The sequence below is a fragment of the Anguilla rostrata genome, chromosome 6 (assembly GCF_018555375.3).
Source record: "Anguilla rostrata isolate EN2019 chromosome 6, ASM1855537v3, whole genome shotgun sequence".
In the NCBI taxonomy this organism is placed as follows: Eukaryota; Metazoa; Chordata; class Actinopteri; order Anguilliformes; family Anguillidae; genus Anguilla; species Anguilla rostrata.
The window spans coordinates 26256139-26278187 of record NC_057938.1 but is presented as its reverse complement, the minus strand read 5'-3'; the positions used below and the strand labels follow the sequence as shown (position 1 = coordinate 26278187).

The 22049-nt window shown below is 40.4% G+C and overlaps 1 protein-coding gene across 2 annotated transcripts in view; it reads right to left on the bottom strand.

Annotated features, from left to right (window-relative positions):
- The window catches only part of rps6kc1 (ribosomal protein S6 kinase polypeptide 1), a 103804-nt gene extending 84016 nt beyond the window's left edge, over positions 1 to 19788 (bottom strand). For both annotated transcript variants that reach the window (XM_064339255.1, XM_064339256.1), the window contains exons 1-3: positions 19597 to 19788; positions 15093 to 15128; positions 330 to 450 (exon numbers count right to left, since the gene is read on the bottom strand). In XM_064339255.1, the coding sequence (XP_064195325.1) occupies positions 330 to 450; positions 15093 to 15128; positions 19597 to 19698 (259 nt within the window). In that variant the 5' untranslated portion in view covers positions 19699 to 19788. The remainder of the gene's footprint in view (positions 1 to 329; positions 451 to 15092; positions 15129 to 19596) is intronic.
- Between the last annotated feature and the right edge of the window lie 2261 nt (positions 19789 to 22049).

Sequence of the window (22049 nt, the reverse complement as noted above, 5' to 3'; positions counted from 1 at the left end):
TGTGTTTTTTCATATGTCAACACAACTGTGTGTAAGCAGCAACTAGAGAAGTGTATGTACCAAGTGCATTACTTAACTTTTCCACTGTGAATATCAATGTGAAAGTGTATTATATACATATACAAGTCTTTAAAAATACTAGCCGTCTAGCAACCCTTTGTGTGATCCACTGGCGAGTCTCGGCGCAGATTGGGAACCACTGTGTTACACGCCTCTCAGCCCTGGCTGGCCCTAAACAGACGGCTAGTTCCATGTCTGCTCACAGAGGCCGATTTTGACCCAACCTCCCTCTCGCTGTTTTCAGAAACCACATCCTATCAAACCTTTACCGAAAACTTTGGCCTTGGCGAAGGGGGGGAAGAGCTCTGACTGGCGGTAGAGGTTGCGGTGGATTTGCCAGAGGTCGCGGTGAAGCTTCCGGAAGTCACTGTACCTCTTCCACACGGTGATCTGGAGGTGAAGAGGAGGGAGGGAGGGAGGGAGAAAAGGTTGGTGGGGGTGTGCTTACACTTCATAGCACAGCGCTGGCTGGGTTGAATCGTCTGAGCTGCTGCCAGGTGTCATGCCATCAGCAGTGAGGCCACTGCTTCCTCCCTCAGGATGGGTGTTGGTGTGTGTATGGGTGTGTTCAGTTTCTTCATGCAATAGCCTCCAGCACTAGGCCTATATTTTAGTATGTCTGAGCCAGGTGGGGCTATAGAAAACACAGTGGGCTTCAAGAATTCTCTTTTCCATTCCATTAGTAAGCACTAAATGACAAAAGGAGAGCACAATGGAAGGAAAGATGAGGCACTGTTTCTGATGCTGTTAGGAAGTCAACAAAGTTTAATTTGGTATCCAAGCAGTTGCAACAAGACAGTCAGCAATTAACACCAGTCTTTTTGAGTTTGCGGTATAACTGAACAATAATGTGAGAAACAGATAGCTCTAAATATCTTTTCTGAGTCCTTTGTTCTCAAAGGCAGGAAACAGAAACTTGGATTCAACGTTGGATATTTACACCTTAGTGTCTAACTTAGCTTAAATTAACTAACTGGCCAATGGCAACGTTGTTATTTTTTTATTTGAGGGCTGTGCCAGAAGGTGTTGTCATGGTAACCTACTACAAGACCTTCACTTCACTGTGCTTCACTAGCAAACTAGCCAAGCTACACCCATACACCAGGTGGCAGCCTATTGGGTCCTGTGATCTAATTAAGTGATGGTGGAGCTTTTCTGCATCTGAGTGAGGCTATGACGGACAATATTGAAGATCATCTTTCAAAACCACGGCATAGATACCACTATAGCAATTCCTTCAACTTCTAGTAACAACAAGAACAACAACAACAACAACAACAATAATAATAAGAAACAAGACATCAGAAAGGCGGCAGGGCCAAATGGTGTGTCTCCAGTGTCATTCCAACACTGCATGAACCAGCTGGCTCCTGTGTTGACCAGCATCCTCCATCATCATGCACATGCCCAATAATGATAAGATTACCTGCTCATTGACTACAGGCCAGTGGCACTGACCTCCATTAAAATGAAGACCTTTGAGCACCTGGAGCTGGTACTGTCCTTTCTGAATGGCACTACTGACCCTCTTCCAGATCTCCTTCAATTTGCCTACAAGCCAACATGAGCCTTCACTTTGTCCAAGAACACTTGGACACCCCTGGCTCCTATACCAAGATCCTGTTTGTTGACTTCAGTTCCGCTTCCTACACCATAACTCCATGGTAAACTTTCCCAGCTAAATGTCTTCATTCCACTGTTGGTGACTGGATTCATTACTTCCTGAAAGATAGGAAGGAGTTTGCGTGGCTCCTACATGTCGACCACCTCACTGTGAGCACAGAGCGAGGTTGTGGGCTCTCCCCTCTGCGCTACTCCCTCTGCACCAATGACTGTGGCTCCTGCCACTCGTCCGTCAAGTTTGAAGATGACATCACCTAAGTGGGCCTCACCTCCAATAATGATGAGTCCATGTGTAGGTGGAAGGTAGACTATCTCACATCATTGCGCTCTGCTAACAACTGAACGCACTTAAAACTGTAGAGATGAGAACCAACTTTTGGAAGAACCCGCTTTACTTCACCTCCTGAAGATTGAGCGTTCAGTTGTAAATTCAGTTGAGTCATTTTAATTTTTAGGGACTAACGTCACCAACTCTCATAATGGAATGAGACAGAGAACATCCGCTGTCTAATCAGGAAAGCCCAACAAAGGACGTTCCACAGCCGGTACTGGCTCAATTCGACCAGTTCCAATTATTGAAAGCATCACACACATAATCCATCACAGTCCGGTTCCCCTCTACCTTCTCCCACTCCAAGGCCAAACTCCAAAGGATTATCCATACCGCTGAGTGGGTGATTGGCTGTCAGCTGCCCTTCAAAGAACAGCATGATGCCAGAGTAAAGAAGAGGGCAGGAAAGATTTTGGCCAACCTTGCACACTTTAAAAAGCTTACCTCTGGCTAACAGAACCAGTTCATCAAAACTAGAACATCCCATCACCTCTACAGCTTCTTACCAAGGACTATCACCCTGGTTAAGACAGACTCTGCCAATGTGCCCCCACCATCTTTGGTCTAGCCACACCCCCCTGCCCTGTCAACATCACCCCTTCTACTATATTGCTAAGTCAATCTTACTTATTTTACATAGCTCTGTTCATGAAGTACACCCATGGTATCTCAGGTCTCCAGTGTACTGCTGGAATTTCAAATATGGCAGCAAGCCTTGCTGCATGTTTGCACTTTATGACAGAAGGTTAAACGTTCATGTGAATGTTTACCTGTTTTATGTAATGCACACCAAATTTATGGAGCTTTGGCCATAGAGTATATTAAACAATAACTGGTCAAATAGTCTAGGAGGAGACATTGTTTAAAAGAAACAATTTTAAATGGCGGAAAATCTAGTCAGGTGCAAACGAAAACACTTGGCAACATCTGTTGGGGCTTGAGCTAAGGAATCTCCAGAAAAAATCTGCCCTATAATTTACATTTCCATTCTAGACTAAACAGATCAATAACCTGAGTGGTGGGTGATGAAAGGATACATAGTATAATGTTTGGCAGCTCTAGGTCTTACAATTTTTGACCTATAAGCCTGGACTGTGGCCATGCATTTTGGAGTATTTGCTTGCTTTATAGTAACTTTTTAGAGGTCAGTCTCCTGACAAATTGTTGCAAGTTCCATGTTGATACGTCAACAAATTCGAAATGGCGGAAAACTGGACGTTATGTCTCCTAAGGATGTGAGCTGTCAATGAGGAGAGACGTCTTGGGACGTCAAAAGGAGCAGAAGTTATGGTTGCTTGATTATTGGAAATTCTCCATGTAGAACAGAGTTTTCCATGTAGAACAAAGCGAAGGCAGTATCAGGTATTCCGACATTGCATAGCAATGAGATTACCATGAAATGAATTAAATGCAGTGCAATGTAACATACCCGGGAGTTACTTGATTAACAAGTGGTCTGTGTTCACCCTGATAAAGTCCATACAAATACAAGTGTATCACTGACGGGTCCTCTAAATGGGTTTTCTATGGAAACTTGCTTTCTGAAGCGAAAGTTTCACAGAATTCACAACAGTGACAGAGCACAGGACTTGGGAGGGGCTTGACAAAGGGTCAATTTCACCATAAGAGAACACCGTTTACATAACCTCACACAAACAGGAACAACTTATTTAATGCGTGGAAACATAAAATCCGGGTGGAAATCAGTTTAAACCGATCAGTTTAAACAGACCCAAAAATATCTGGGTGTTTTTCAGTGAAAATCGGTACAAACTGAGAACAGTGGGTCTTATGTACTGGTTATCAAGAGGCACAATTTGTGTTTCATTTATCTGTGTACTTCTAGCAGAAGACCTGTTTAAGTGTGGCTAATGATGACATGGGATAAATATTTTCTTTGTTGTTTTTGGTTGGTGGGTTGGTTCCTGCAGTGAAAACTGAAACTTATCCTTACAGCCTCGCATGGCTCTCACAAAAACAATAGGTCTTGAGAGCAACCCCAAACGTGCTAGCACACTTGTAAAATACTATATAAAATTGAAACAATATTTTGCCTTTTGTGTGTACACGTGTGTGTGAGTGAGTGTATTTCAGAGGGATGGGGTGGGTTAAGACAGCAGAAACTTTTTTACCCAATAGTAGTTTAATTAACCCAGCACACTGGGTTTACATTTAAACTGTACAACAGATTGTTGGGTTAAATTAACTCAACAGAAGTTGAAATGACCCAGCGCTTGAGTTAAATGCTCAACCCTACAAGCTGGGTTAAATGGATAAGATAACCCAACAAGCTGGTTTATGATAACCCAACATGTTCTGTACAAGGAAATAACCCAAATCTGTTTTGCAAAAGCTTACTTGGGTGTTAAAAAACAAACAAAAGCTTTCCTCATCTACTTGGATGTTATCATTACTCATTTTGTTATCACAGCCCTGGAATAATGTAAATATGGCTTCATTGCTATGTTCCATTGCGTAGTTTCTCCGATGGGCACTTATTCGCAGTATAAATTTACAGATGGGGTTTTGACGCATGTGTTTATTTGTGTTTTCCACGGTGCCCATCGGGGCGGGGGGGATTTACAATCGAACATGCAGTTCCAGAGTTATGAGCCTAAACGCGTTTGCTTCAGTTATAGCGCCTCCCCATGGTGGACATGGGTCATAATTGTGTCTGAGGCAGCTGCACCCTTAACCAACCACCCTCTAAATTTGGTGTTTGTACCATGTAGTTTTTACCGCAAAATCACTTTTTGACCTGGAAAAACAAGAACAGTAAAAATTCTATCAAAAACAATAGGGTTCCTACAGACTTTGTGCTTGGACCCCTAATAATAATGATAATAATAATATAGTGTAATAATAAGTGTATGCGTTTATGAGTGCTTATGTCTTTGTTGGTGTCATGTGCATGAGCAGGGGTGGGTATCTAAATGGAGAACAGGTTTACCATGGCTTTTGAGCTGGGGCAGGATGGTGCTGTGAGTGGAATGCAATATGTGGGGTGCATGGAACTGTGGAGTAAGGGACCCTTTGGGGGGTCCATTTGTATGCTTTTCTTAAAACCCCTGCTTTTTCAGAATTTTTTTCCCCTTACAGTATAACTGTACAGAATTATTATTACACTTACAAATAACCATGTCAGTGTGATGTTCTCCTTTTCAATTTATTCAGTTAATAGATGCCCTTACCAAGGGTGACTTGCCAAGCTCACAAATTTGCACAACACAAACTTGTACAGCTGGATATGTACTGAAGCAGTGCAGGTTAAGTGCCTTGCTCAAGGGTACAACGGTAGCGCACCGTCTATTATTTCAACCTGTAACAGCTGGCTTCACTCAGAATTAGCAACGTCTCATTTCATTAACGTGCAAAACCCGTATTGAACATCCAGGAAAATGAGCACCATAGCCGAGGGGTCTGAGCAACTGCAACTCACAGTTGCCAAAAAAACCTCCATAAACAAAGGCCTTTCATTTCCGTTTAGCTTGGTTCCAGCCTGAGGTGCTGTAATGTGTTATAAGAGGTGCTTATTATATGTTTGTGACTGGTGGCAAGCCGCAAAGGCCAAAGTTCTAGAGTGTTGATATCAGTGGTCAGGTGTGGGTAATCACAAGGGATTAAAATCTTAACGTCCATGAAGTGGCCAAGGCCTACAAGCTCATAGCCAATCATCACAATACGGTTGCAGCTTACTTCAGTCGGAGCCTTGTAAACTACCCATTTGACTGGCTAAATCCTGCATCTCTCCTTTTCTCCTCCGAAGGGAGGGAAGAAGTTATTAGCCATTTGAAAAATACAATTCATAAATTTGACAGGGCTGCGCAAATATTAGCCGGGGATGAAGCCATAATCTCATGCAAATCTTTTATCAGTCCCTGAACAGCCATGCCTAAGCTTTCTGGTTGGGCATGTGGCTTACCTCAAATGAACACGTCTCTACAGACAGTCATGCTTACTTCTGCTCCAAGACAGATCCCATTTAACAAATTTAACAGACATTTCAGGTCAAAACCTTAATGCTGAATGACTTTCTCCAGTGCTCAAGGTATCCCAGTGGTGGAGATACACAGCACACAAGAAAACTTCTTCCTGGGCCCTAGTGTTGGAAACATAAGGTCCCGTTTCATGATTTTGTGGCTAATTCGTGGATAATTATTTAATTATCCCAATTGTTTACCTGATCTGAGTTACAACCACAGATCTGCATATGAATGATTGGTGAAAAAGTTTTTACTGTGGTATGATATGGGAACAAATGAGCATCGGTGTGCATAACAGTCTAGAAATAAGGACAGATCATTTGTTAGAACAAAAGCCACATTTAAAAGAGTCTTCATGGAAGCGCAGGAGGACTAATTCCAAGAAGACTCTTTTAAATGAGGCTTGACTTAATTCTAAACTGTTATGCACACCGATGCTCATTTTTTCCTATATCATACCACAGTGAAACCTTTTTCACCAACCATTCATGTGCCCAGCACAGATGAAAGACTTCAGTATTTATATTTAACCGCATGCCCACATTGACACATGCTGAAATAGAATCCAAGCAGTGAACCAACAGCAGAAGACACAATAATTAACTGTTAGTAAAAAAATAACTTTGCAATATGAGACTCATTCTCAGTTAAAATGAATACCAACAATCAAGTGTTTTTATGTTGTTAAACTAACAATATTTAAGATTAACTGCCATCTTAAATTATTACTTAGTCACTCATTTGCAGGCATTCACATGGCTCTGGTAATTGATCAAACTGTAATTAGTGCCATGTGGACTCATAGATTATCATGAATAATTAATGCTAATTAACCGATGCTCCTTAAAAAGAGGAAACCATTGATCCTGGCTCTGAAGTACACTCCTCAGGAGAACGGAATCGTATTTAATAACCAGCGTCGCGGCAACGCCGAGGAAATGGGGGAAAGGCGGCTGTCAGATAGAGCCTGGGGATCCATCCGTCTGGGCGTGACGGCTGCAGCCGGCGAAACGGCTCTCAGGCTGCCACAGCGGCCCGGGCGCCGTTACCCGTCTCGACCGGGGCCTCAAAGCGCCCCCGGCACCATGCCCGCCTACAACGGGAGCTTCCCCCGCCACATTTTTTTGCATGTAATATTGATATTCATCTTTTATTTAATATTAGGACTACAAAAACAGCACAAACGCTTCAAACCAGTGTAAAAAGCCGAGGGTTTAGACCGGAGTACTACAAGGCTCATGAGTGCTTCTCGTGAGTTTATACCTCCTCCTGAAAGTTCAGTGGCACTGAAGTGGGCGTGGAACACATAGGATAGAAACACGTGGCAATCGAGAGTACTGCACATGTGTACAGTCACCATGAGCCAGTAAACTAGGGAGGTTTAATAATGCCATTGCCCATGTGTGCTCCATTAACCAACTACAAAGCTGACTGGATAAAATACGAACACCGAGCGGATTTATCATCCTGTGACCAGTCGTGCAATCCAACATGAAAAAATACAAAGGAGCGTAACTAAACTGGTGCCAGGTATGAATTTTTAAAAATTCAAGAACAGACTGAAGACACATATTCTCCTCAGGCTGAGTAGCAGGAGGGAGGGATTCAAAATAGATTAAAATATTTGTAAACGGAATTAATAAAGCAAAGTACAAAACAAAAAGAGAGAATTCTGTCAACAGAACAGTTGGATATAGTTGGACAGAAGTACAAGGTAAATTCTGTTCTGATGTCAAGAACTCATTTAATTTACTTAATTAATTTCTTTTTTAAAGTTGTCAATGCATAGGACACTTTGCCAGGTCAGGTAATAGAAGCAGAATCTCTTGGATCGTCTTAGTCCAGCATGATGCAGCACTGGATGCTCTCTTGACAGGAGACGAAATTCAGAGCTTTGAATGGCCTGTTCTCACCATCAGACATTCTTATGCTTGTATTGCTTGCTGAACAAGCTTACTCTACAGGGTTGGAGTCCTGATCGATGTGGTCACTTCTGGCACTACGATCCTTACTTCACTCTAGTGTTTCTTTTGCGCCTCTACATCATGAAACCTATGCACTTGTTGTACGTCGCTCTGGATAAGAGCGTCTGCTAAATGCCTATAATGTAATGTAATGTATTGAAATCTTTTCAAACCTTAACATCATCGCAGGTCAGCTGAGATGTTTGCTACCGTTTTGTGGGCGTGCCGTGGGTTGTTGCATTGTAACCACGGGCGTAACCTTAAGCAGCAGTTCGCACGTTCAGGAACTGGTGCCACGCTGTACAGAATCACGCTGCCAGCAGCTATGGTAACGGCGCTCCGAAACGATGCTGCGCTGAACGGCCAGTTGTTGTTTATGAAAACGGTTTGCAATGTTTTCCTCACGTTGGATGCAGCCCAGACCGCACCCCCCACCATACCCCCCCTTCATATCCACATGGGCTCGGAGCCAGCGCCCTGTCACCATCTGTGTGCAAACGCGCATGTAATTAGCCCATCCATGACCTCACCCTGAACCGCTCAAAGGCCTCTCCCTCGCCCTCGTGTTAAGAGCAGTAATTAAAGCATGGGAGACGTGCGCAGGTACGGTTTGGAACATCTGCTCCCGCGGGCCCCCCATGCGAATCGGTGCACCTGACGGCTCCGCCACGCCGTGTAATCCCCGCGCGGTCCCGAGGAGGCGGACCTCTCGCCGGCGTCCAGCAAACTCCGCGCGGCACGCGGAGGGCTGCGCTCCCGCATCCATGGCTTTTGTCTTCCATTCTGACAACGTTAACGAGCGATGCATCTGACGCATCTGACAAAAGCGCTTCGGAATAATTATAGTAGAAATTCGGTATAGCGTGTACAGAGTTTTAGATCACCTGCTGATGGCTGTTACGATCTCTGAGATCCTGAATTAAAAGATAGTTCTACTGAAAACAGCTCATATATAGCTGTTAAAGAAAGTTCTGATCTGGGCTTAACAATAATCCTTATATATCCAAATACAACTGCAGCACTATGTGACCTACACAGCAAGATGGTGGATGTTAAATGAATGCTGACAGACACATCCCCTGTGCAGCAGCCAGACTTGCACAGAGATGGCCTGAGGAAGACCCTTCATGTGCAGCTTTAACGGCCTGACCTGCAGGTGCTGGAGCACCCAGCAGGGGTCACTGGAGAGTAATGATCTGTGGATCCTGGGCGACTCTACCACCAATTATGCATCGCCATGCAGGGCTACCGGCCACAGTTTCCACTGGCAAGTTTGGGATTTGATCCCGGACCGTGGGGCTCATCCGTGCACTGGGACGGTGACTTAACCGGATGAGCCGCCCTGCAGCCCCTTTCAGGTCTTCTTTAGCCGCGTTTCCACCAAAATTACCCGGAACTTTTAGTCCCAGGAACTACTTTTCAAGGAACTAAAAGGTTCCTTCAGCCCATGGTTGTCTGCGTTTCCACCGCGGCCTAAAGTCCCGTGAAGATTAGGAAAATTAGCCCACTGACGTATGAAAAAGCGACGTTGTCGTCCGTCCTTCTGTCCTATGATTTCTTGTGTAACCCCATACTACCACCGAAGTAGCCTACATTATTTTCTAATAACCGGGACAGCCCGGAGGGGTTTATTCCACTTATATACAACGGGTTACCAACAATGACTATATATGGTTACTTTTGTATTTATTGATGTTTATCGATTTAATCACCTGGAATTTAAATATTCTTCTGCAGCCATTTGGGCATATTTTACCGTTGTCAAGCAAAACTGTCGTTGGTAGTTGAACTTGGACCGTTGTTATGCAACAAATAGGATATAACAGGCCAATAGTCAGATTGTAACTGTTTTATATATCCTCTCAAACACATTCATTATGTTTTTATGCGAACATTCACTTTCATGTCTTGACATCCGAGGTGACGGAATGCATTCACATTTCCAATATAACTGGCAACAACAGCAGAAAACATGCACACGTTGTAAACAATTTGCTGTTTGATTACTTTCTCATCGTCAATTCCATATAGGCTAATTGCAAAATGACAAGAATAGAACGAAAACTCGGACTTGCGTGAAAATTTAAATTAGCAGTGGTACAGCCACCGTTTGCTTTCCTTCGAAGTTACTGCTAGCCGAGCAGCGAAGTGTGCCCTCCAGATGCGAACCATGCACCATAAATTAGTCCATAGTCTTCCTGGTCTTTTCGTGGAATTGAAGAATGGCAGTAAAATGGAGTAAAATTACGGCTGTCTGAAAAAGCTAAAGGGACGATTACTAGAATTAACCTGTTATTTTACCCTGACAAAAAGTGCGGAAGGTGATTTCCAGTTTGCTTTTACTGTATCACCAATGTTAATTACGCAGAACTACAGCATACCTCACATAACTGTATCAAACGTTTTGAGTCAATTACAACGGGCTAACAAAGAAAATCCGGAATAAAATATTCAACAACCGATTTAATCTGTTTGAATGTTTTGGTAGCCTACGTAATATGCTGTCCCAGCACGAATGCTTAGCATTTTATAAAACGAATACTAAAGCAAGAAAAGAACAGAAGAGCACACGTTATAATTCCAAGACGTTGGCAGGCTATAACCAAAACTAGGCTACTGCGCCGCATAACATACAAGTTTGATTTGAAGTTATTATAAAAATGAATTGGTTTGCGGCTGCATATTTTCAAACATGGCGGTTGAAAATAAATACAAAAAAATGCTGTGAGTACTCGACCAATCAGAAATGTTCAGCGCTGCAAGCTCCACCCAAAAGGTTCCTGTACTTTTGGCAAGTACTACCCCCCGAGCAGGAACTTTTTGGGGGGTAAAATAAAGCCCCAGGAACTAAATTTAGACCCTAGTTCTGCGGGGAACGCACTGAGTTCCAAAGGTTCCTAGTTCCGGATAAAGTTCTGTAACGCGGCTTTGATTCAGACCCAGTTTCATGCCCGGATTAATAAGGTTTTTTAAGGGGGCATTAGCATGTAGTAGCAGGAGAGATGTGAGACAGGAAGGTACAGCGGTTGGACTCGAACCGCCGACGTCACGGCTCGTAATGAGCATGTGGACAGTGAATAAGGTTTTAGGTCCACTCTACCACAGCAGAGTTCTAGACCCCTGAAGTCTGCACTTTCACATCCTTCATAAGGACCATTCATAAAAATGAAATGCAGAGCTGGCCATCACCTAAGTCACCCAGCCCCTCTTAAAAGTGCTGATCTTTCAATTTCAGTCCGTTTGGTTACAGTGTCCACAGTATGACCCTCCTATAAAAAATCTTTATATCCCACGATTCCCCAGAAGCTTAACTCGATCAATCGTTAAGGAACCCTGGAATACAATTCCAGCTTTTCCTCAGCCAAAAGCTTTTCATCATCCAAAAAGGTTATTTTGGTTATTTTATCCTTAATAGTAATTGGCACTTCGACACCCAAAGTTTTATTGATTGTTATAGACCCAGATCAGTGGTAACTGGCATCAAAGAAAGCTGTTATATAAAAAGGAAAAAAATCGTAACACTGGTATTCATTAGGATAACTTTAGCTCCATTGCAGAAAGTTTAAATCTCAAAAGAGTTTCTAAGCACAAAAATACAAATGTACCAAACTGGAGTACAGGGCATATGGCATGGAACAATCATTCATTTTATATCAGCTGAAGAGTTTAGATCCACAAAACAAATCAGTTAATCTCCCCAAAGAACAAAAAAGGAAATCTACATAGCTACTTTGTTGACATGACCAGTTTTGCTGAATGTTATGTTTTTCCCACAAATTTCACTCTTTTGTTCCTTCTGTATCCATGAAGAGATGTATTGCCTCCGTATACTCCGTAATTACTACCAAATGCTAATAAGACAATGTAGAACAAATGTTCTACCATGTAGGATGTCCTTTAAATGTTTTCGAGCAAAAACTTGATGGATCTGTTAAAAAATTGAAATAATGGAAGTTACAACAAAACTTTCTCCTGTATGTCTCACAGAAACATGACAAGATGTATACCAAAACACTGCTTCCTTTGTTTTCATATATTTATTCAATGAACTTGTGCCTGCTTTGGTCCTCATTGTCTTAGACTCGCTCCAAAAGCATGAGATCTGAGCGCTATCAGCTATCCAGATGGATAAGAACATGGAACAGGGCAGAGTCGCTATGTTTTGTATTCAATAGAATGTTAATTCACATAAACATGCCATTTGAGGAGAGCTATTTCTTTAATACTACCATGTCTATTAATATGAGCAGAAGGAGCAATATCATTCCTGATGTACAATAGTATAGGGGTCATATCAGTACTAACTAATAAAAGCTTGAAAAGAACTTCAAGCCAGGTATCAGCTAAGACCCAAAATTATGGGTGATATAATGGGCCGATATGATGATGCAACATAAATGCACCAATGAGGAGATTATTTTTTGCACCACTGATGCTGTAAATTACATTCAAATGTGATGCTCAGAAAGTAGCCAAATCATAGTTAGCTGAACCTCTTATTATTTTTAATTCATAATTTTTCCAACCTACACACACAATCAAAGCTAAACACGTTCAGAAGCTCTCTAGACTCAAGATCTCTGCTTAATAATAAAGCAAGCAAGTTCATTTATTTTGTTATGGTAAAACTAAAACATTTTCCTTCGAGTTCACTTCTGCACTCATCTATCTTCCATGAACGTGAAAACTCGGTTGTAGTTTGCATTTGTGTTGCTACATTTTTTTAAGTATACGTCTGTATAAGCAGCAGTGACTTCGGCTTATTATTTGTTAGCAAGCAGGCAACATCTAATAACTGAAGCAAACATGGAGGGTAGTACCAGCCAGAACATTTTTTAACATATTTGATTGGCTGGAATAGCATCACATGTGCACGTCCTTATGTAAAAAATACATTAACCTGCGTGTCCTGCAACTGGCAACAATGAAGAATGAACAGATGTTGGGACTGGCTCAAGCGTGCTGGTTTTGGTTGAAATGGATATTGGCCACAGGGGAGAATTGCAAATAGCCAAGGCAGGAAAATTAATACGCAGAAGAAGAAACACAAAATGACCCAAGTTTTGGGATTTATTGTGTGGCTGTAAGAAGTTGTATATGAATTATGACCATTTACATGAGCTCCTGCACTCAAGGAAAGAAGTAGCAACATAATATAAAAAGTGATATTTAGTTTTATAAATATATTGACATCAGAAACCTCTCTAAATATCTAAAATATCATTCATCATACACAAAAAATAGACCGATCACAGACAAACTCTAAAAGTGGAATATATAAATCATATTTAAAATATAGGCTATAAAAATATTTTTAAAGTCACAGAAGATAAACTATCCCTTTCATGATTGTAAGGCGTGCAGGTTCGTGGTCACAGAAGTTATTTCTGTGGGAAGGCATGAAAAAATTCCAGGAAAAAAAAGTCAGTACACCCAATCAAGGCCAATTACCAAATGAAGGGGCACTGCCCTTTCAACACTTTCAAGTCAGTGCTTATCTTAAAAACATTGAAATTTCAGATTGAGCGCTGATAATAATCATAGCAATATCTCATCCAGCTCATCTCAACGCACAGCCCGAATGAACCTCCAATACATGAGCTATGGCGCCACCTTGTGTTGAAATCTCAGATTGATCTGGCATTAAACACTGTGAAGGTTAAACCAGCCAGAAAATCAAAGTAAAATGTAAGACCAAATACAGCACTTCTATTCACCAGTGCAAATGTATTGCTCATTGCAAACAGTTCAGAGTCCTGGTTTTTGTCCAACTGAACTTCAATCGATACAACTGGATTCATTTTCAGGCCTAATGAATTCAATTGACCTGAAAGAGCTGAAGGTACTGAGCATTTCACCATTCAGTCAATGAGTATTCAGACCGAGACACTTAATAATAAATAAAGCTCAGGTGGAATGAAATTCAGAAACATCTTTAGCACTGTAGAACCAGGTTTGAATATCCCTGCTATTAAGTGTGATAACAGTAGATAACAGATAACAGTAGATAACAGTTGAGGTAGTTGACGAGGATTCGTGAATCCTCACAAACCCATCTGACCAAGCTATCAAACCTATATTGTCTGAAATTAAGCCATGTACAGTACAGTGCCATTTTTAAAAGTAATGTTTTGGAAAGCACTCTCAAGTTGTGTTAAGTGTTTTTTTCAAGCCACCTAAGCAAACTACAGGAAAAATTGAGCAAAAAATAAAAAAATCAGCATCAATGTAAAAGTTTCTAGATTTTGCACATTTACTCAGAATATATTTAGTCTAGCACTATGAATTTTTACTTCAAAGTGCTTTGACATGTCAGTAGCCATTAGCCATTTCACTCACATTCATAACCTAATCGACACAATTAAAACCAAAATACATTCAGTCCAATGTTACATCCAGTCCACATAGTTGGTATGACTGCAACAGATGTGCGGAATACTTGTAACAGTAGATGAAAACGCCCTGTAATGTGCGTACGTAGTTTTTTCTGCACATACAAATGTTAATCAAATAAAGACATTTCCAACGGTAACGTGAGACCTAAGATTATGAAGCATGGGGCTTTATTCATGAAAACGCAACTACGTGACTGATCATGAACCGAGTTGTTGTAACAGCCAGGTAAGCTTTTACAAAGCAAACAGCCTACCATACAGACCAATCTGGTGTGTGCTTATTATAATGCCTGTGATCAGGTGGTAAAAACCTACAGTCTGGTATCAACTCCCTGCACTTTGCAGCGGAGGGACGGGCCTACAATTATGACTGGGAATGGCAAATGGAAAAAAATGGAACATATTGAAAGTAAACAGTACAGCAATTGATTTACCCATATCTGCAGAGTCAATATTTTAAATTGTGTTTTCACTTATTCCCAGTATTCTAACTTGTTATATCGTAAATGAATTCTAAATGATATTCTTCCAAAGTATCACAAAACCTAGTGTCTGCTGATCGATTTTATTCCACATAAATACTTTTAAAAGGGTTATTCATTTTCGGGGTTTTTGATATTATTTCAGCACGAGTATGTTTTCAGTTGGGCCAGTTTTAGATGTTGAAAGGTTATTTTAGGTGTTCACAGGAGTTTCTGATAACCTGCCAGCAGGGGCAGGGGAGGGGCAGGGTTACCTCTTGAACGTCCTCTGGGTTCTTCCTGGAGATTATCTGGAGGAGAGGGAACAAAAGTAGGAAAAAATGAGCTCAGCAGCTGTTGCCTCACCCTCTGACCCCAAAAAACTCCAACTCACACATTTTAAGCACACTCGTACACACACATTTGCTTGTACATCCTTGCTGTTGTATTCCGAAAGACACTTGCACACGCACACAAAAAACAAAAATACACACAAAAAAAGCATGTGAGTATGCAAAAAATGAGCGCACGCATGCACACACACGCACAGACACCTTTAAAAACTATTTAAATGGCAAGCAAGCTCCTGGGTTCTCTTGAAATCATTCTATAATGAGAGTAGCTCTTCTTTCTGGAAGCTACTGACAATGACGACATTATACGTATAAAAAAACAAATGCCTGATCCAAGGCAGAACTGACACCACGGGGGACGGCTCTTACACACACACACACAGACACACAGACACACACATCATGCATGGGATGGCCACTGTCCCAGAATGCAAGGGTGCCTCACACTGAGGCACTGTTTATACTGTGAGTGGGCAGTGCAGCATTGGCCTGACACCACATTAACAGAGAAATCAGGACGACAAACAATAGCCTTCCATCACATTATAAGACACAGACATGAAGAATATACACATTGTCCGGCACATAAACTGATATTACAGGAAATACTTATTTGTCATTGAAAGCAGAGGGTTGGCAAGTGTGAACTTAGCTTATGAATACTTAAAATGTTTGTAAACAGTGAAACAGTGAGGGCAGTAATATGATAGGTAGTATGATAGCAGTGCCAAAAATAGAAATTTGAAAGAAAAAAAATTATAAAAACAATTGTATACAGTAAATCGAATGTGGGGAAGTCCACGTTGTCAAAAAGACATCATCATTAAAAAAAAATATTTTAAAAAAGCTTTATTTTTACCAACTTCCAACTCCCTTATAACCTTCTGCAAAAACCCACCAGGCCTTGTCAACAAACCCACAAACACAATTCAAAATCAGTTGTTTTCTAGTTCTGGATTGCAATAGACAATATAAAAACCACAGATCACATTAAAATGTTTCATAAATCTGGTTTAGATACTGCATGAAGGAATAATCGGGAAGCAGCCTACGCTGGCAAATACCGAGAGACGACCAGAACACAATAAAACTATTACAAGCAAACTTCAGCACATAGAAATGCCTGATACAGCTAATAAAATTGGTGAGTCATTCCTTAGTCTTTACATATTGGTATAAAATTCTAGATTTTTAATAAATTGATGATTCAGCTAGAAAGAATGCACTCAGTACAATGCAGACCTCCACCAAGGCACAACAACCTCTCCTTGCATGAATATGCACAGAGCAAGTGTCTTGGAAATCCTGTCTTCACTTTTGGAGATATGTTTTGCCTAAGGGTAGCACTAGAGGATAGTGCCACCATTCCTCTTGGCAAATTTCATGGAAATCTAGACATTACTTTTCCAGACATGTCACAGACAAACAAATGGACCAATGGCTTTTATGGGATTTTAATTCTGGGCTTTGGTTGGGCCATTGCAAAACACTGACCTTCATGCCTTTAAGCCATTCCTTTGAAGTTTTTGTCATGTGCTTTAAGTCACTGTCCTGTTGGAACATGAATTTTCACTCTAAACACAGAGGCTATACCATGTGTCACATGTCACTGAAAGAACAAATCTGTTCTTGACAAATCAAGTCCTGAAGAGATTGTTGAACTTCCTCCATTTCATTTCAATGAGTTCTGCAACTGTTGTACCTGGCTTTTTAGCCACTTCTCTAACAACTGCCCTTCTCATCCTGTTCAGTTTTGCAGGACAGTCTAATCTTGATCATACCACATGTTTTCCATTTTGTTACAAAAATAACTCAAATGTGCTTCTCAGATAACTTGGCAAATCTTTTTATAACCTTCTCTAGCTTCACAGCCACTAACAACTTCATCTTGAAGCTCCACAGGCAGTTCCTTGGTCTTCATGACAGTGCAACTAATCTAGAGACATAATCTGCCATTTCAGTAGTAAGAAGTTTGCGAAGTCAGCAATATTTATTCTGCAATCATGCGCTTGAAGACAACTGGATTTAAAATCAACATACTGTATGTAGTCTTTAATAGTGTGATCTGTCAAAAAATGGAATGCACATGGCCCAATTTAAGTGTACTTTATTGACACCTATCAATGAGGTCATTTTCAGGTTTTTATTGTTAATATAGCCCATTCCTGTAGACAGAATAATTTGTTTCATTTTGACATTATACAGTCACTTATATGGGAATATGAATTAATCCCATTTAAATAGCCTACATTTAATTTGACTTTGCAAATATATAAATAATCAATGGGAGGTTAAAACAATGTATAATAAACACACTGTAATCCATTATTAAGAGCACCTTTCACATAATCACTTCTTGAAAGTAATTAGCCTATATGGCATGACTCTCCAATGCAATGAGTCACATCAAGGCTGGGCCATAGCCAGCCAGCACCGCCAATGGTATTGTCGGCACCTGCCCACATGGATTGGTCCATAAAAAATCTGGCTCACTTTACCAATGCTTTAAATTCCATAGAACACAGCAACACATTTTAAGCATGTGAACACACATTTTTTGCATACCTCTATTTAAAAAAGGCCTGATTCATGATTATGTCTTCACAACCTTATTAACGAGACATACATAGGCCTATAAGATCCCCTGTGTTTATTGTCCCTCGTCCAACTGCCATGGAAGATGCCAATACTGGATCAAATTAAACAGGCATTTGTACAATATTTTCAATATGTTTTTTTGGGGAATGTGACATAATACAGTATGTTCAGTCAAGACTTCCATGCATCATAATAAAATAAAAGTATGGAGATTTTATTTGCTTGGTTTCTTATTGGAAGCTCATAATGTGAAATCATAGTTCTTACGGCCTGCTGGAGAACAGTTAAATATCAGCAACAACAGGGTAGACACATTAAATAAAGGGATTAAAAGCAAGAATAATGGGATGGTGTGTTGATCCAAAGTTTAATTCTTTCACCAGAAAAGGGTTTTGCATCAATCACAACCGTGAATGAGTCAGCTTCATAGCATCAAAGTAGTTTGACAGTTTAGTCATCTGCCACAGATACCACAGAATATATTTTTATCATTTTTGTAGAAAACTTTTGAGAAATAAAGAGAGGGATACTCTGGGTACTAATGCAACAAAAAATGTTATTCATAAAACACTAAACAGGAAAAATAGATTACTGAATTCAAAAGACTCTCCTGAAACATAAAAGCAAGGCATCCCTCATTTGCAGTAAGTAGGTCGGCATCTGAAGCAGTATGGTCCATATAAATGTTAGGGTGACAATATAATATAATACCTGGAGCAGAATTTTCACTGTTACATATAGCTAGGCCTACTTGATGAATCACATCTGAATACTGGTTAACCAGCAGAAACAGGTTCAAAATGACACCCAAAGCTTATGAAAGGAAAATTTGTAAAAAAAAAAATTATGCATGCCCAGGATGTTATTTCCCCAACGTAACCTTCCCTGATACATTCTTTTTAGAAATCATCCCAGCAGTTGTGTCCAGTGTATTTCATTCTCAAACTTCTCTCAACCCTTATGAAAAAGTCCCATGGAACTTTTTCATAAGGGTAATTCTTCTCGAAAACCATACATTTTGGGGGAAAAGCCTGAAACATGCATCGAATGCATGTTGTCTCTCTATTTGGCAAACATGTTCCAATATTTCCCTTGATGTCTAACCTCAAGGGGGAAAAGACACAACTTCAGTACTCGCATAAAATGGTCACGCCTTCAACGTGTCATTTAAGTTCACCAAGTCAGTCTGTTCTTCCATTTGCGATTCCGAATTACAGAAATTGAGAATCCAACGCAAAGGTGACTCCCTCAAAATTACAGTTATATATGTGCACTGATGCGCAGTAATTTGCAACCACAGCAGAAAAATATAAGGTGTTTAGTAACAAGAGATTCTCTCTGTAAATGTCCTTTGCGTAACCAGGGAATGAACTATCTACTCGTGATTTGGGCTAAAGTTTGCTAAATGCATACACCAGCTGAGTTTCAGTTTCTTTATCCTACATTAGGCTTCACAACATTTTTTGGCAGCTAGCTAGCGAGTAGGGATTAGAAAGAACTGTATTCATTAGCTGAAAAAATCAAGTCAAGCATTTCAGGTATATTCACAGCCACAGCATCTCCATGTCCACATCCTACCTGCTATATCTACATATATTCACCATGAAAGCAACTGACATGTGTAAAATAAATCAAAGCGACATCGCTCGCAAGTCACAATGTTTCGGATTGTTAGCCACCGTGGTGACATGGCAAGGGAGCCGGGTAGCGAGACAGCAACACTGTCTGAAAAGCAAGCTAGCTAGTATATTGATATTAGCTAGCTAGCTCGCTAATATCAATATCCTACCCGCAACCACTACAGGGATTTAGCGAAATCGATACGTACCCTTGCTGTGACTTTGTAAACGGTGTATCCCTTCTGATGTTTCTTAGGGTCTGTAACAGTATAAAAACGAGCAAGTTCCCCTCTTTCTCTCTGCGATATCATTCTGAGTGCGGCAAAGCCATTACCCAGCTATCTTGCTAGCATCATTCTAGCTGTATTAAATGAATCTAGAGCAGCTACTACACAGTACTAGAATGGAAAATTAGTTCCTGTACTCCCAGCATGATAAACTTCAAATTAAGAGCATAGAAAAAACGCTGACAGTCTGACATTAAGGTTAACTAACGTGAGGCCAAATCGTCAACGTTAAAAGCAAAGAAACTGGAAGCTATTTAAAGTCAATAGGAAAAACTTAATCTTCATTAAACCTAGAAGATTGCTAATTTGATGAAAACATTTTCAAGGAGTAACTATTTATTTATAGATATGCTTCAAATGTTCTCAGAATATAGGTTTATTAAAGTAAAAGATATCTAAAATGTACACTTAATTAAATGTATTTTTTTATTATGTAACAGACTTTGTTTTCCATTCTCTGCATTAGACAAGCACAGGCCTACTAAACGTGTCTCTTATTTTGACAGGGACTCATGGACTAATGGTTGGACTGCTCTAAATGCTTTCATGTTCAGAGAGGAATAGGCAACACTGAGAGTGGTAAGTTGCATGATTTTCCGTCTGACACTCAGCTACACTGACTTGACAGACTACACCAAAACACTTTTAAACAAACTTGGGGTAGGGATAAAAGGAGGGGAGACAACGAAATAAAAAATGCCATATGAAAATATAAAAGCCAGAAAGCCATATGACCTCCACCATATCATAGTCTGTCTGCTTATTATATGTTTCTAAACTCATCTGGTAAAGAAATCCTGAAAGGAGCCCCGATTGTCTGGAAGCAACTTCCCTCCCTGTTATCCCCCCTCAGGTGGGCAAATACTCTCTCAAGAGGGATAATTATTTCATTTTCACTATACCAGTGATTTACTGATAGTTGGGAATCTTTATTCCAATTTAACAAAATTAATTTTCAGGCCAAATATTTTAGCAAAGATTAGCTGTTTTAGAAGAACACATTGTTTGTCATCCCTGAAATTTTGATACCCCAAATATACTGATTCCTTATTTTGTAGTATAATGTTTTCATTTTTCAATAAGACAAATAAATGGCATAATGTTTACATGTATATACATAACACAAACCAACCAAGAGATTTTGACCAACAGAAACAACAACTCAGCTTATTTACTTCTTTATCAAATGCATTTTAATGCACTCCATACAAATTCATACCTCAAACCTAAAAAACTAACATCTGTACAGTAGGATAAGGTAAACAGCTGGATCTCTGGGTCAGTAATAAGAATGAGAAAGAAAATAGACCTCCCTTGAAAATAGCCTTGAAGTTCCCTTGAATATGGCAATTTTGAGTACATTCTAACCCCGACAATAATTGCTGTGCTGTCAGGGTCTGAATGTTGTCACAGGGAGGAAAACAAGTTTATCTGATTCATGTGAGAATACAGCTTTGCATATACATGCATTGTCTTGGGCGTACCCCTTTTGAAACAATGGGTAGCAAGACCCTGCACCCTAGAGAGTGAGACTATCCAATGCTGCCTGGCATTCATTTAAGTGTTCTCTGACGCTAAGACCGACTTTCCTAGGAGGTAAACATATTGCTTATGCAGAAATATTACCAGTTTTGTGCCATGAAGAGACTTAACCTGTAAAACCTGCAGATCCAGGTACCAAAACCAACAACTATCCCAGAGCAATTTAATCTTAAGCTTACTTCATCTGGCTAGTGAGACTCGAACAGTACACCCAGCTGCATATCAATATGGTCAGTCCCCAGTGAGTAACCCAGGAGTGGTGTTGTCCCAAAACCATATTTATGAGGCTAAATGAGTGATTAGTTCTAACAGTGCACACCCTGGTTGGTGTATAAGCCAGCCACATACTTTGAATACATTGTAACAGAAAGAACACTTTATCACAACCAGAACGAGAGTCAACAGTAATTAAGAATAAATTACTTTAACAATGTTACTAGGCAATCATTTTATTGACTGACATATATCAAAAATTCTCATATGACATGACATGCTACCAGGAGACTGTTGTGTATGTCCAAGCTTCCCTTTAAATCCATCCAGAGAACATCTCCCACACTACCTTACATTTGACCATATAAGGTCTGACCTTACCAAAACTGCAGTTCCCAGCACCACTGCAAACAGACTCCCCTCCTACAGGGATAGGATGCTGTATGGTAATTATACTCCACTTCCCTCGTACAGATGCAGTAGAACTCCTTGGCCAGATGAGAGTAAATAAGAGAGTTTGTATAACTGGTGTACCCTTATGACTAAATATTTTATTTTCATGTTACATGTTCTGTAAGGTTCAACAGTGATGCCCTTCTAATTGTGAATTTCTACCTTAC